General features: G+C 33.8%; 3 protein-coding genes across 5 annotated transcripts; 2 read left to right on the top strand and 1 right to left on the bottom strand.

Annotated features, from left to right (window-relative positions):
- The first annotated feature begins 2,746 nt into the window (after positions 1-2,746).
- Positions 2,747-15,387, top strand: LOC123322695 (UPF0602 protein C4orf47-like). Its single transcript, XM_044910680.1, has 5 exons — positions 2,747-3,020; positions 3,076-3,205; positions 12,229-12,465; positions 12,525-12,744; positions 15,146-15,387. Exons 1-5 carry the CDS (start codon positions 2,885-2,887, stop codon positions 15,383-15,385), a joined length of 963 nt encoding a protein of 320 aa, XP_044766615.1. The 5' UTR covers positions 2,747-2,884; the 3' UTR covers positions 15,386-15,387.
- On the bottom strand, positions 4,364-7,125 carry LOC123322693. Of its 2 annotated transcripts, XR_006539203.1 has the most exons (3): positions 5,209-7,125; positions 4,637-5,112; positions 4,364-4,473 (listed from the first exon to the last, which is right to left on the bottom strand). XR_006539203.1 is itself a non-coding variant. In XM_044910678.1 (2 exons), the coding sequence occupies exons 1-2, from the start codon at positions 7,114-7,116 to the stop codon at positions 4,828-4,830; spliced, it is 2,193 nt and encodes a 730-aa protein (XP_044766613.1). In that variant the 5' UTR covers positions 7,117-7,125; the 3' UTR covers positions 4,370-4,827. The 2 variants fall into 2 exon arrangements, 1 of the variants encoding a protein (XP_044766613.1); XM_044910678.1 differs by having other exon boundaries at positions 4,370-5,112.
- On the top strand, positions 8,235-10,086 carry LOC123322694. 2 transcript variants are annotated; one of them, XR_006539204.1, is made up of 3 exons: positions 8,235-9,214; positions 9,311-9,786; positions 9,950-10,086. XR_006539204.1 is itself a non-coding variant. In XM_044910679.1 (2 exons), the coding sequence occupies exons 1-2, from the start codon at positions 8,510-8,512 to the stop codon at positions 9,593-9,595; spliced, it is 990 nt and encodes a 329-aa protein (XP_044766614.1). In that variant the 5' UTR covers positions 8,235-8,509; the 3' UTR covers positions 9,596-10,079. The 2 variants fall into 2 exon arrangements, 1 of the variants encoding a protein (XP_044766614.1); XM_044910679.1 differs by having other exon boundaries at positions 9,311-10,079.
- Positions 15,388-15,519: the final 132 nt, after the last annotated feature.

Raw genomic sequence — 15,519 nt, forward strand, 5'->3', positions numbered from 1 at the left:
GCCTTTTTACAAGCAGTGCATTATTGTTCGTGCCACAATTCTTGGTGAACACAACACTTGATACATTCCCCTGTTGGTGGATACCCATATAATGAATCTATGCGCACACTTACCCGCGCACACTTTCCCCAGTAAGCCAAAATTTGAATTGACGTTCTTATAGAGTTGAGCAGCTAAGAGAACCTGAAATTTTTTATTATATATTTAGATTAATATTCCCATGATCGAATAAAATATTGTTTAACACTGAGGGACTCGGATCTTGGACCTGGCAGAATGTGCAGAGATGCTAAAAATTAACAAGAAAACCAGTGAATTTGATTGATTGCAAATAAAAAGTTAAAGAAACGTGGCACGGCGCACTCCTATGAAAAACTAATACGGCGATTCTGCGCCCTTGCTTCACCCAAATGAACCCCTCTTCAATACATTGCATAGTCGAGATATACGCACTGCGCACACTTACCCACTGCGCTCAGTTACCCCGAATGACTCTACATACCGTCTCTGGACTTTAAGAAAGTTAAATACAAATACAACAACATGCAATGTTCGTCGAATATTCCGTAATAGAAAATTTTTGGGTAGATGCGGATCTATGATCTCAATAAAATTTTCAATTATTAAAATTCCTTGTGTCCTTATGTTAGAAAATAACAAAAAATACTGGGAAAAGTCAACTTTCAAATTGGTGCACATCTCAAGCATAAATTTAAATATACTGAGTGATTTGCGCGAGTCTAGCACAGTCTGTCCTTTTTATTTTAAATTTAACACCCTGTATATTTTTATATTTTTTGAAGCTCCTTAACAACCTGATTTCAACAAACCATTAATTCATGGCCTATTATGTGTAATACCGGATAAAATAACTACAGAAATGAAATAATGAACTAATTTAGTAGGTAGGTGAAAATGACTGTTTCAGTTCAATTCAGTATCTTCAGATTGTAACAAATATAAGTAACTTATACCTGCCAGAATAAAAAACTAACTTTAATATTCCACAAACGAATATACCTACGCTAGAACTAAGGAAATTTCAATGTGGCCGTCCAACATCAAGATTCCTCTAAGATCGTTTAATTTTTTCTTATAGAGGCATTATGAATATGTAGTATTTCTGATTTCTCCCGTAGTTTGCACCTCAATGACAAGTTTTTCATATTTCAACAACATATTGAAATTTCGATTACTTATTTATTGATTCAGGGATGCATACAGAAGACAGACAGTCTTTCAATTCTAAGTAGACTAAATCTTGCACCTCAGGACCGTGATTCATTCTTCCTCTTAGGCCCTGAACTCTCACCAACGAATAACTAAATTTATTCGTTTATTACTCTTAGGCTAGCTAGACTGAAAATCGTATGAACTTCGCCTATACAGGGTGTTTCATAAGTAAAGGACAAATGAAAACAGTGAATATAGAAGGCAATGAGGGCATTGAGCTGAGTTCAAAACACCCCATATGGGTGCATTAGAAACCCCGTTTCCGTTATACAGGGGATTTTCTGAAGGTGTTTTCGAACTGAGCTTAATGACGGTTTTCGTTTGTCTGTTTACTCGTGGAACACCCTGTATAATACAGTTAAAAATATTCAATATTTCATTGCACGAAAACATTTTGAGCAGCACTTGTATCGGTGTGGAAATAGATATAATTCCAATCACTATCACCGATCAGAAATTAAGCGGATTTGGTCGAATAGTAAATTTCATCAATTTATCTCTAATAATTATAGAAGACAATTCCTGGTTGGACGGAATCTCTATTCATTAATTCGTGCTCGAATATAAGGCCGATTATTGGAGAAAATAAACCAATGAAAGCATATAGTTAAGGGGAAGTAATACCTCAAGAATCTCTATTCAAAAACGGCATTCACTAATTCCTAAATTACCTACGTATCAATTTCTTACGTGAAGCCTTGATTTTTTTTTAATTGAAGTTAAAGGAAGTCTTGATGTCACCCCGTCTCTTTTTTTCCAATTAAGTTTTTTTTATGAGAAAAAAAACTTGAACTTTAGTGTCAATAAAACTTGCTTTCACAATCATTTTTGGACGGTTTTTCGACATATTTCGGTAAAAATAACGACGAGGTGACATCGGCGATTCAATTCTTTATATATTGCAAAGATTTTCATAGCGATATATGCCAAAATTACGCTGAAATTCAGGAATAACTGAAAATTATTCAATACTCCTAATATACGTCTACGTGGTAATTTCTACTTTTCAACTGACTCAGTACGTAATTCAGGCTATTGATCAAAGATCTGACACATTTTCGTATATTTGGGCCTTGGTTGCTTTATGGATGAAGCAATCAAGGCCCAAGGCCGATCGTATTGATCTTGAATCGTATGTACTACTTCCCCTTAAGAACTGCTGGTAAAGTAAATTCAATTCGTGATTAAAGTTAATCCTGGATTAATTTTGACATTTCCCTTCAAATCTGTCTGTTAATCCATGATCAACTTAAATCTCAACCTGAATTGAACAACCGATTAGTTAGAGGCTTGTTTATTCTAGGATGCAGTTAAGCTAAAATATCAAGATATCCATTGTAGTTTCCTACCCATGGGCGTCGCCAGGTAGGGGTAGAATATTGACCCTTTCAAAAATTAAAAAGTACAGGGACTCTAGGCTTTTAGATACATCCATAAAGTAAATCAAGGGATGTTTTCTGTGATAGGCGCCCCTCTCTGAAAGCGTTCATACATTCTATGAACCTTCGTCTAAATCGCATTCTTTCACAAATCTGTCAACTCAAATGCGAATCGGAATCAGCATGATTTTTGTTATTTTTTCTACTAACCCGCATTTAAATCAAAAATTCCGAGCAGTTTCTATGTGAATTTGGATCAAGAAGAATAAACAATGCCGAAAAACAAGGCTCAGCCAGTGGAATTAACAAAATGGGGGTTCACATATGGAAAACCAGATATGGAGCGTATTGGATTGTTCGCAGAAATGCCATATATGAATGGCAAGGGATATGTTTCGCCGTTCGCTAGTAAGCCATCTAAATAATTACATCGATCATAAAATGAATATAAGATATTTTTCAGCGGAAAAATCTAAAAACCTCAAAGGATTTATATGTCCCGGGAACAAAATTGTTTGTGGAACACAGGATGGACTTTTCGAGAGTGAATTCAAGAGGATATTCGAGAAAGAAGTGATAGTTAGAGGAAAAAAGTGAGTTGGAAGAAGTGAGTTTTTTCATTTAAAAATAGAATAAAATACAGTGCCGGTTTATCTGCATATCTCACGTCTACGCTTTTGTTCGAAAAGACGTCGCTAGTCATTACAGGGTAGGCGCGATCGTCGAGATTTATAGGCTGTGTTTAAGCTCATAAGAAATAAAAAATATGTGCAATTTGAAGTACGGAATGTTAACTTTATACCTAATGGCAGGAACAAGAAAAAGAGTCACAAATTGAACCGTATCCAAAGACATGAAGGTGCCGCACCCTCATCTTAAAAATGGCTTACGGTATGCTTTTCCCGCATCAAGACATTTTTCTCGTGTTCTTCACGCTATATATATACAGGGTCAGTCTTTGACTCGTACGAATATATCAACAGTATATTCTTGAGGTCAAAAGAAACACTTTTTTCCTATACCATTTTTTCCGATGCGGCCCTGATAAAAAGACATAGCCATTTCAAATTTTCATAATGAGCTGTGCTACCCCTGGAAAAACAAAATGACCTTCAGAATAACTAGCTAAATCTGTGACACTATACACATGTGTGTGGATCTTTTGAAGTGCCAAAGTGCCCAATTTTTGAAATTCCACAGATACTTTTCAATTTTTGGACATCAAATTACTCGAAAACTGCGCATTATGCAGGAAAATATGAGGAATACGTTTATTTTATAAAACCTCATTAGAGGTCCAACTTATTTTCAAGAGTTGGCTTCTTTGAATGTTTGGTATTTTTATGGTACTTAATGGTCATATTTAATGAGAGAACTGAAAATCGTGGGTGATATCGTTGTGTTCGAAAAAAATTCATCAAGTAAATAAAAAAACTTCCGAAATTATTTTCATTCGATAAAACTGTTTTTGGGATAGAACTGAAAATAACATTTATACAACAGCATATTATATCTTTTAAACAGAGCCGATTCGGAAAAAATGATGACCACAAGAATCTACTGTTGAAATATTTGTACGAGTAAAAGACTCACCCTGTAAAATTGTCAGTTAACTTTTTTACGAACGTCACCGAATGCTGTACAGTTTTCAGGGTATCTTTTTTATAATTTAAAAACCATATAAATTTTTCACGTTTTTGGGTATCAAAATGTCAATTCCGGAAAAGGAACAACATATTAGAAACTTATTTTATTCAGGTGATTTTTGACAGGTTTCTAGGTCGACGAATTATTCAGAAAACCAGGTTTTGGAAAAAAGGCCAACTAGTTTCGACTTTATTATAAAATCTTCATCAGGGCTCTGAAATGGTACAACAAAACTACAATAATTTCGGATGTTCGAAACTTACAATTAAAAATCAAAACCCTATTTAAAAAAAATTATTTTCAAAATACATACACACACATATACTATTATAAATGAGGAAAAGGGTTCGGAAAAATTGTGAGAACTTTTAACTTACATTTTCACCTTTTGTGGTTCTGTTGTCATAAATTTCGATGTCATAAATTAAAATTAAAGAGAATAAATTACTGCTCGCATCTAAATCTTTGAAAAGACTGATGTGATGGTGTTAAATTATCAAGTTAGATGTTTCTGGAGTATGCGCGGACAATTATGGCAATTTACACACTAGGGTTGGACAACAAGCTTCTATTTATTCTTTATTTTTCCAATTAAATAATAATATGCGGTATTTAACTTTTCTATATCGTTTCTTTTGTTAATGGAATTTTCGTCTTGTTTTATGGATATCATTTCATCTAATAACCGCTTTTTTAAATTTGTTTGCCTACCCAATATTTTTACTGACCCAGGATCGAAATTAAAGGAATGAAGAAGACTTCCTACATGCTCCGCGAGTGCCGTATTGTTTTCCTTTTTGTTTTTCAAAGGATTAAGGATGTTGAGTGAGTCTCTTTTGTGTTCTGAAATTCTGTCCCTAAGGTAGCGACTAGTTTGACCAATATATGTGGCTGGACAGTCGTTACAAGATATTTTATATACCATGTTACTCATTAATTCTTTGGGAGTTGCACTTTTGGTTTTTGTGAAAAATTGTTTTATAGTATTGTCAGATTTGAAGGCAATATTTACGTTTAATCTGGTGAATATATTTTTAATTTGCTCTCCTAAATTTTCAACGTAAGTTAAACTGAAATATTTTTGGTTTTCTTTTTCTTCCTGTGGTCTGTGGTGCTCAGGTTCGCTTTTGTTCAGAATTTTTTTTATGAATTTTGTAGGATAGTTATTTTTTTCTAGAATTGTTTGTATTTTAATGATGTTTTTTTCGTGAAATTCATTATCAGAAAGTTTGAGAGCTCTATGTTTCAAATTATTAATTATGTTAATTTTTTGTGCCATATGGTGTTTTGAATTAAAATTGAGTATTCTCCCGGAAAACGTTGGTTTTTGGTACCAATCTGTAATTATTCTATTATCTCGTCTGATCAATAAAGTATCTAGAAAAGGTAGTGAGTTATTATGTGATTCTATTTCAATAGTGAATTTCAAGCGGGGATGAATGCTATTGAATGCTGCTAAGATTTCATCCTTTTTATCGAAAGGTATTGACGTGATAATGTCATCAACATATCTTTTAAAAAATGGTATCCCAAAACTCAACTTATCAATAGCCAAATTCTGAACTTCCACCATTACTATGTCAGATGTTACCGGTGCCAGATTATTTCCCATACCCAATCCAAATATTTGCCCGAAAAATGCATCATTAAACATAAAATAACTATTTTCGATGCAAAACGTGAACAGTTGTAAAAATTCTTCAACTGATAGAGTTGTATGAGGCTCAATTTTCCCCCATTTTTTTTCGATTATTGTTATCGCCAGGTCAAGTGGAACATTTGTATAGAGTGAGACTACATCTAGTGAAATTAGTATGTATCGGTCCGGAATTGTAACTGTTTTTAAATATTCAACTAACTCAAAGGAATTTCTAGTGTATCTATCATCTTTCTCAAAGGCATGGTTTAGAAGTTGGGCTAAATATTTACTAAGGTTATATAAGGGGCTTCCGATGTATGAGACAATTGGTCTTAAAGGGTTATTTAATTTATGGATTTTAGGTAAGAAGTATATCCTAGGACATAGACCATTAGTGCATTTTAAGAGTTTGTAAGTGCTCTCTCCGATCTTTTTTTCCTTGTATAATTTAGTTACAATTTTATTCAATTTAGACTGAACATTTTTGGTTGGATCTTCATTAATTTGGCAGTAAGTTGTGTTATCATCCAAAATATTTAAAGCTTTTTGGTCGTATTCTTCTCTGAATATGGCAACTGTTGTTTTACTTTTATCAGCTTTCGTTATAATGATATTTTCGTTGGTTTTAAGAAATTGTTTTGTTTCCCTAATCCACTTCCGCAATATGTTATTTAACCTGTCGGTTTCTTGGTTTTTTGACCTAATAAAATTGGTGATGGAATTAATCAAGGAACTGCGTGCTAAGTTGGTGCTATCTTCATCATTACATGTTGAAAGGATATATTCTATATCAATAATTATTTCTTTCAAAGGTTGTGTTGGACTTGAATACGGCAAATTAAATTTATCTCCCAAGCTGAGTAAATATTTGATATTTTCTGGGAACTCTATATTTGTTAAATTCACGAACCACTTTTCGTCACTTCTTACATTATCACTAAAATTAAATGAGGCAGATTTCAAGTTAGAAAATTTTTTAAGCTGTTTCCTTTTTGTTTTAGAATATTCTAGTCTCGAAATTTTTTTGTTTTTAGTAATCAGTATTTGCATTATATCCTCAGGCAGTTGATTAGCTAATAAAGATTTCATTTCAAAAGCTTTTCTTCTAAATACATTCAATTTCCAATGAATGATTGATATCTCTAATTTCAATATTTTACCTTTGAATGTACTGACTATTGTGTTATATTTATCTGAGATGTTTTTATTTTCATGCATGAGTAGAGAATAATTAATTGATTGTTGAATATGAATGGGGTAAATACCTTGATTCTTACAGTTTAATAAAAACTTCCTGTGGTTCTCAAAATGATCATTTTGAGAACCACAGGAAGTTTTTATTAAACTGTAAGAATCAAGGTATTTACCCCATTCATATTCAACAATCAATTAATTATTCTCTACTCATGCATGAAAATAAAAACATCTCAGATAAATATAACACAATAGTCAGTACATTCAAAGGTAAAATATTGAAATTAGAGATATCAATCATTCATTGGAAATTGAATGTATTTAGAAGAAAAGCTTTTGAAATGAAATCTTTATTAGCTAATCAACTGCCTGAGGATATAATGCAAATACTGATTACTAAAAACAAAAAAATTTCGAGACTAGAATATTCTAAAACAAAAAGGAAACAGCTTAAAAAATTTTCTAACTTGAAATCTGCCTCATTTAATTTTAGTGATAATGTAAGAAGTGACGAAAAGTGGTTCGTGAATTTAACAAATATAGAGTTCCCAGAAAATATCAAATATTTACTCAGCTTGGGAGATAAATTTAATTTGCCGTATTCAAGTCCAACACAACCTTTGAAAGAAATAATTATTGATATAGAATATATCCTTTCAACATGTAATGATGAAGATAGCACCAACTTAGCACGCAGTTCCTTGATTAATTCCATCACCAATTTTATTAGGTCAAAAAACCAAGAAACCGACAGGTTAAATAACATATTGCGGAAGTGGATTAGGGAAACAAAACAATTTCTTAAAACCAACGAAAATATCATTATAACGAAAGCTGATAAAAGTAAAGCAACAGTTGCCATATTCAGAGAAGAATACGACCAAAAAGCTTTAAATATTTTGGATGATAACACAACTTACTGCCAAATTAATGAAGATCCAACCAAAAATGTTCAGTCTAAATTGAATAAAATTGTAACTAAATTATACAAGGAAAAAAAGATCGGAGAGAGCACTTACAAACTCTTAAAATGCACTAATGGTCTATGTCCTAGGATATACTTCTTACCTAAAATCCATAAATTAAATAACCCTTTAAGACCAATTGTCTCATACATCGGAAGCCCCTTATATATAACCTTAGTAAATATTTAGCCCAACTTCTAAACCATGCCTTTGAGAAAGATGATAGATACACTAGAAATTCCTTTGAGTTAGTTGAATATTTAAAAACAGTTACAATTCCGGACCGATACATACTAATTTCACTAGATGTAGTCTCACTCTATACAAATGTTCCACTTGACCTGGCGATAACAATAATCGAAAAAAAATGGGGGAAAATTGAGCCTCATACAACTCTATCAGTTGAAGAATTTTTACAACTGTTCACGTTTTGCATCGAAAATAGTTATTTTATGTTTAATGATGCATTTTTCGGGCAAATATTTGGATTGGGTATGGGAAATAATCTGGCACCGGTAACATCTGACATAGTAATGGTGGAAGTTCAGAATTTGGCTATTGATAAGTTGAGTTTTGGGATACCATTTTTTAAAAGATATGTTGATGACATTATCACGTCAATACCTTTCGATAAAAAGGATGAAATCTTAGCAGCATTCAATAGCATTCATCCCCGCTTGAAATTCACTATTGAAATAGAATCACATAATAACTCACTACCTTTTCTAGATACTTTATTGATCAGACGAGATAATAGAATAATTACAGATTGGTACCAAAAACCAACGTTTTCCGGGAGAATACTCAATTTTAATTCAAAACACCATATGGCACAAAAAATTAACATAATTAATAATTTGAAACATAGAGCTCTCAAACTTTCTGATAATGAATTTCACGAAAAAAACATCATTAAAATACAAACAATTCTAGAAAAAAATAACTATCCTACAAAATTCATAAAAAAAATTCTGAACAAAAGCGAACCTGAGCACCACAGACCACAGGAAGAAAAAGAAAACCAAAAATATTTCAGTTTAACTTACGTTGAAAATTTAGGAGAGCAAATTAAAAATATATTCACCAGATTAAACGTAAATATTGCCTTCAAATCTGACAATACTATAAAACAATTTTTCACAAAAACCAAAAGTGCAACTCCCAAAGAATTAATGAGTAACATGGTATATAAAATATCTTGTAACGACTGTCCAGCCACATATATTGGTCAAACTAGTCGCTACCTTAGGGACAGAATTTCAGAACACAAAAGAGACTCACTCAACATCCTTAATCCTTTGAAAAACAAAAAGGAAAACAATACGGCACTCGCGGAGCATGTAGGAAGTCTTCTTCATTCCTTTAATTTCGATCCTGGGTCAGTAAAAATATTGGGTAGGCAAACAAATTTAAAAAAGCGGTTATTAGATGAAATGATATCCATAAAACAAGACGAAAATTCCATTAACAAAAGAAACGATATAGAAAAGTTAAATACCGCATATTATTATTTAATTGGAAAAATAAAGAATAAATAGAAGCTTGTTGTCCAACCCTAGTGTGTAAATTGCCATAATTGTCCGCGCATACTCCAGAAACATCTAACTTGATAATTTAACACCATCACATCAGTCTTTTCAAAGATTTAGATGCGAGCAGTAATTTATTCTCTTTAATTTTAATTTATGACATCGAAATTTATGACAACAGAACCACAAAAGGTGAAAATGTAAGTTAAAAGTTCTCACAATTTTTCCGAACCCTTTTCCTCATTTATAATAGTATATGTGTGTGTATGTATTTTGAAAATAATTTTTTTTAAATAGGGTTTTGATTTTTAATTGTAAGTTTCGAACATCCGAAATTATTGTAGTTTTGTTGTACCATTTCAGAGCCCTGATGAAGATTTTATAATAAAGTCGAAACTAGTTGGCCTTTTTTCCAAAACCTGGTTTTCTGAATAATTCGTCGACCTAGAAACCTGTCAAAAATCACCTGAATTCGTACTCATAGGTCTCATCATCATTCACTTATTTTATTTTCATTTTTCAATTGTTAGTGAAAAAATGTGGACGATTTGCGGTAGTTAAATAGCTTTCGATATTGTTGGTGCTGAATGTGAATTGGGCTGCTTTCTGCCGTTGAAAAAATTATTTTTTGTCTTCGGTTCTCAAGATGCTTAAAATCGGCCAGCTCCGCATTTTTAAAGAAGTGGTTCTCTACGGATAATGTAAAATGAATATTTTGTCCTAAGGTGGCGTATGGACACAGTAATAACAAAGCCTCGTACATGATTTTTTCCTTTATTACAAAAGTGCTAATATTTACTTCATATCTTGAAAATAACCAAAAAATTTTAATCTCATAACTGTGAAGTTCCATCATGAAATGAAACGAGGGAAAATAAGAATTTAACCCTCTAATGCCCAATTTTTTTTTCTTTTTAAAATTATTTCCGTATAGTTTCAAGTTAGCTTATGTATAATCTACATCTTTTTTGCGCAAATAGTTAACTGATTTACAGCGGGTTTCATAAAACTTTGATTGTCTGATCAACGATTTGACAGTGACTCGATTTCTAAAACGAAATCACTGAAACCTTTCCATTTCTGAATATATTGAAGAAGTAGCAATTGGGGATAATTTAAGGGACGTATCAACATCATAATTTGATGCGAGAATGATATTCCGAATGATCAGGACTGAATTATCGATTGTAAACAAATTGACGTCTATTTGTTGTTGTTGTTGTTGCGTTGATTCCCCGATCAAGCTTTATGAAACCCGGGGTTACATTAACACCTGTTCTCACAAAATGAACCTACACTGAAGGCGGACATGAGCAGTTGAACTAAACTGCTCACAGGGAATAAATTTGTATCCACTTATATGGAACCAGTCTCAAGGCGGAATTGGGTATTAGAGGGTTAAAGCATCATTTTATTAAATTAAATTTCACAAAAAATGTTCAAAGTGGCCACTATGAGTTCGTACATATCTTCTGATGAATGATTGCTTCATTCTGGTTGCATGTCCCAATGCTAAAGATTTTAAAGACAAGGTTTACCAATGCTAAAGATTTTAAAGACAAAGTTTACCGTTTACCCTAAACTAGGCCTTGACGCCCTTGACTCATTGTGATGAGAATTTATTTTCTATTAAGTCCTGCTGGGAATACAATGAATTATACCATTTCGGAATCTCCATGAAACAAGCAAGTTGTTTCTGACTTTGGCACTCAGATAGGTAACTATTTATTTTTCCACACCACTTTAGTTTAAACTGGTGAAAGAAATATCAAAACAGGAAATTTGAGTTAAATCTATGTAAAAAAAAAATGCATGTGCGTCCCAAAATTCTATAGCCGATCTATCTAGCAATACCTTAGAACATAGAAACATGGAATGGTCATTCAGTGCTACAAATGAATGTTTTGCAGTACACACATTCGATGTTTCTCTGTCTAGCGCGACACTAAGACAGTGGCGTTATATTGAAAAATTTATATACTTCCTATTTATTCGTAGTGAAAATTGATGTGTCACTGATCTCCGAAACAAATGTCTCAATTGTGATTGGCGACACTAAGCAACTAAATCTCACTCCCATCTTTGAAATGTTTTTTTTTTCCATTCCATGTATCTATGTTCTAAGAGCGATACTATCTAAAAAACATTCCTTGATTTTGAGATGTGCCACCAAAAAGAGTGGTGTAATTCTTTTTGAATTTTCGAAAATCTAGAATATCTCGAAAACCGAAGGACTTTTACTAGACATACAACATATTTTGCTGAACCGCCACAAAACATCCTCTACCCACAGGTACGTATCATAATAATATTGTCGATTCATTTTACGCCACACCCTGTATACACGTTTCGATACAGAGCCCCAAAAATAGGGAATAATCCCGAAAAATTGGTCTTATCGAGGGTACTCCTTTGATCTTGGCTTTCACGACACAGTACTATGGAATTATCATAATGTGGCTTCTTTCACAACACTCGGTTTTTTAATTTTTACCCGAAGACAACCTGATGAGGATGTAGGTATTCAGGTTTTATCCGTATGGTATTTCTGGCTCACCTCGTTTTCGATGTCAATTTGACGGAATTAATGATGTTTCTTCGCAAAGTTCCTTTCAACTAATATATGATGTGTTTCGATACAGACCTCCAAAAGTGCCGAACATATCGGAAAGACCATTCATCTCCTGTTGTGGTTCAAAACTTCATGCAACCCCTGGAGACTACTTTGGATGCTTCAGCGGTAACATTTCAGCATTCAGCCCGAAAAAACGACCAGTTCCGAAAAAAGCAGCCGAAAATAGACCTTTCCTCACAAATCCTGGCAAAAAAGGAGGACCTGGCTATATTGACATTACTTTAGGAAAATATCCCACCTACATGTAAGTGAACTATTATAATTCTTCGAAATCGGATATGCCGCTTTTATAAATTTGTACAGGTGGTCGAAATACGCACAAAAACCTAAATATAAGCAATATGGAGCAATGTTAGACGGTCCCATGAAGACGATGATTCACCCACAACCTTACTTCGGTCCAGATCCATATCCAGATCCACCAAATGTGAAGAAAGGTAGGGTTTATATAAGGCCAAAACCAAAAGAATATGGGAAACCTCTAGGAACAGGAATTTACATACCTACTGGGCCGGCTAAATGGGTGAGTTTACCCCATCTTCTATATATATCTGCTCCCAGACAAAATCATAGCTGACTTATATCCAGTTTGCTCATCAGTCTGTTGCCCATTTATAGGTTTCGAAGAAAAAAAAATTTTTTTCACCGTAGCAAGTGGGATATCTGCGTACTGCTTCGTTCTGTTCTTTTCAATTCTGCATTCAGTTTTCCTCTACCACTGACTGTTACCGGAGATATAAATAATTCAATATTCCCTGCTGGTTTACGAGGATATATATATTGAAACATTCTTAGCCTACTATGGAATCAAACAAAATTTCAATGTCAAAATATTTTATTACTCAACATATTCTCGTCTTAATTGGATACATTTATTACAGCGAACCTACAACGTCTCTAGACCTTTCAAAAAAAATTTTTCTTCTTGCTCTGCAAACCAGAGCTCCACAGCTTTTATTACCTCCTCGTTGGAAGAAAATTTACGACCTTTTAAACTTTTTTTCAGTTGAGGAAAGAGATGATAGTCGGATGGAGCCAAATCTGGTGAATAAGGGAGGTGTTTTAGTAATTCAAATCCTAAATCACGAATTTTTTGCGTGGCAACATGAGATTTGTATGCAGGGGCGTTGTTCTGCAAACACAAAACACCTTTGGAAAGCTTTCCGCGTCTTTTCTCTTTAATTTTTTCCCGTAGAGTGGTCAGTAATGTCAAATAGTAATCTCCGGTTATTGTTCTACCCTTGAACCTTATTAAAAAAATCAATCATCATTACTCCATGGCAATCCCAAAAAAACTGAAGCAAGAACTTTTCCAGCAGATTTTTGAACACGAAACTTCTTAGGTCTTGGAGTACCAGAGTGCATGTCGCTATTCCATCGATTGTTGCTTTGTCGTAGACATGTCTCATCCATAGTAACAATTCGGTTTAAAAAGTCTATATCGTTTTAAAATCGAGCACAGATCGAACGCGATGCTTCTACCCTTGCACGCTTTTGGGCAACATTAAAAACACTTGGGGATCCATTTTGAAGCAATTTTTCTAGTGATGAACGCCGCGTTCGTATGAAATATTCAGTGCTTCAGATATCCGTTTCAGCCCAATTCGACAGTCTGATAAAATCATGTCATGAACTGCATCGATATTTTCGGGGACTGACACGGCAACTGGCCTTCCCGATCTGTCATCATCTTCAATGAAAAATTTACCTCTTTTGAAGCTTGCAGACCAATTTTTCACGGTCGCATACGTAGGACATTGATCACCAACGGTGTTAAGCATATCTTCGTGAATCTGCTTATCTCCTAAGCCCGTTTGCAACAGCCGAGAATTCTCTACAAAATTCTCGCAAGAAAACGGCAGAGATTATTTTGTTTGCAACTGGACAGAGAATTCTACCGAAAGTGCGCATGTAACGGTAAAGAATTCACGGCGCATGAATTTTCGAGTAAATTCTCTAGAGAATTCTCGGCTGTTGCAAACGGGCTTTAAGTCTTAATCCTTTTAAATACAGGTACTTCTGATGATGGCTCGAAACTCTAATTTTTTCATTTTCACAATTTCGGTGAATATCTTCTTTCTTTCAATTTTTTGCTTAACTCTGGTTGCTGTGGTTTACTTTTTTGATCCAAACTTCACACTGACACTTCTTATGAGATATTGTTCGTTGCTATGGTAACGCAATATTTTGTTAATACATCCTCGTAATATTAAACTAGGGCCCTCAACGGCATAAAGTAAGTCAAGTGGATGTGTTCTGTGCTCAACGGATCTTTCCGATATTGGTCTCATTTGAAAGCTCCTCGTTTCGCATCTTTTTGCCCACCTGTGCGTTCCTTTTGCTCACTTAAACTTTACGAGAAAAAAAATTTCTACGAAAACGCCGTAAGTCTAAATGACCAATAGACAAAATTTTACTAAAGTGCAAACTCTAAGCATAGTGGACAAACCGGTTATCATCGGTTAAGCATACTTCAATTTGAAGAAGACTACTGCGAGCACTTTCTTATTTTGTCAATCAGCAGAAATGTTGGACTCGGTGGATCTCTCAGAAGTATGCAGGTTGATGTGTAGCTAACTTCTTTGTGAGCCAATATGGTTTACATATTTCAACCGTTGTGCCAGCAATATGTGTATAATTATGATCCCATATTATTTTTTAATTTTTTTTTTACACTTAAATGTACTTTAGTACTTTTAGTAGTACAAGTCTGTCTTGATTATATGACAGAAAACGAGAAAATAGCTTAATTCTTCATCTTGTCAGAATCGTATTCAACCCTGTTTGCAATGGCATGAAACTCATCCGATTTCCCCAACGGTTTTTCCATTTACGTCGTTGCGAAAGTTCCTATTCAAATATGTTATAATGTCGAAATTTATACACTTCAATACACAACAATTTCATCTGATTTTCCATTGCAGCCTGGAGGTATGCACGCTGGCGGATTCGATAAATTCCCAGAATATATGCCTGATCGATATAAATCAGTTTATGAAGCATTGAAGCCGAAACGTGAGCCGAAAGTATTTTATCCTCAGTCAATGGCAAACAAATCCTTTTACTATACGTCAGTACTCAACCAGAATACTGATTTCCGCGTAAATCAGGATAATCATACATCTTATGAACCCAGTTACTTGAAATATATGATAAAACACTGAAACTAGAGTTTTTATTCACATGCATCCATTGAATTCAATCTTTAAGTCGATATAGTATCTACAGGATGTCCCCAAATTTGATATCCAGTGAGAGGATCTCGTTAGACGGACAGTTAGACGGTTTTCACAAAAAT

Source organism: Coccinella septempunctata, chromosome 1, assembly GCF_907165205.1.
Source record: "Coccinella septempunctata chromosome 1, icCocSept1.1, whole genome shotgun sequence".
NCBI classification, from domain to species: Eukaryota; Metazoa; Arthropoda; class Insecta; order Coleoptera; family Coccinellidae; genus Coccinella; species Coccinella septempunctata.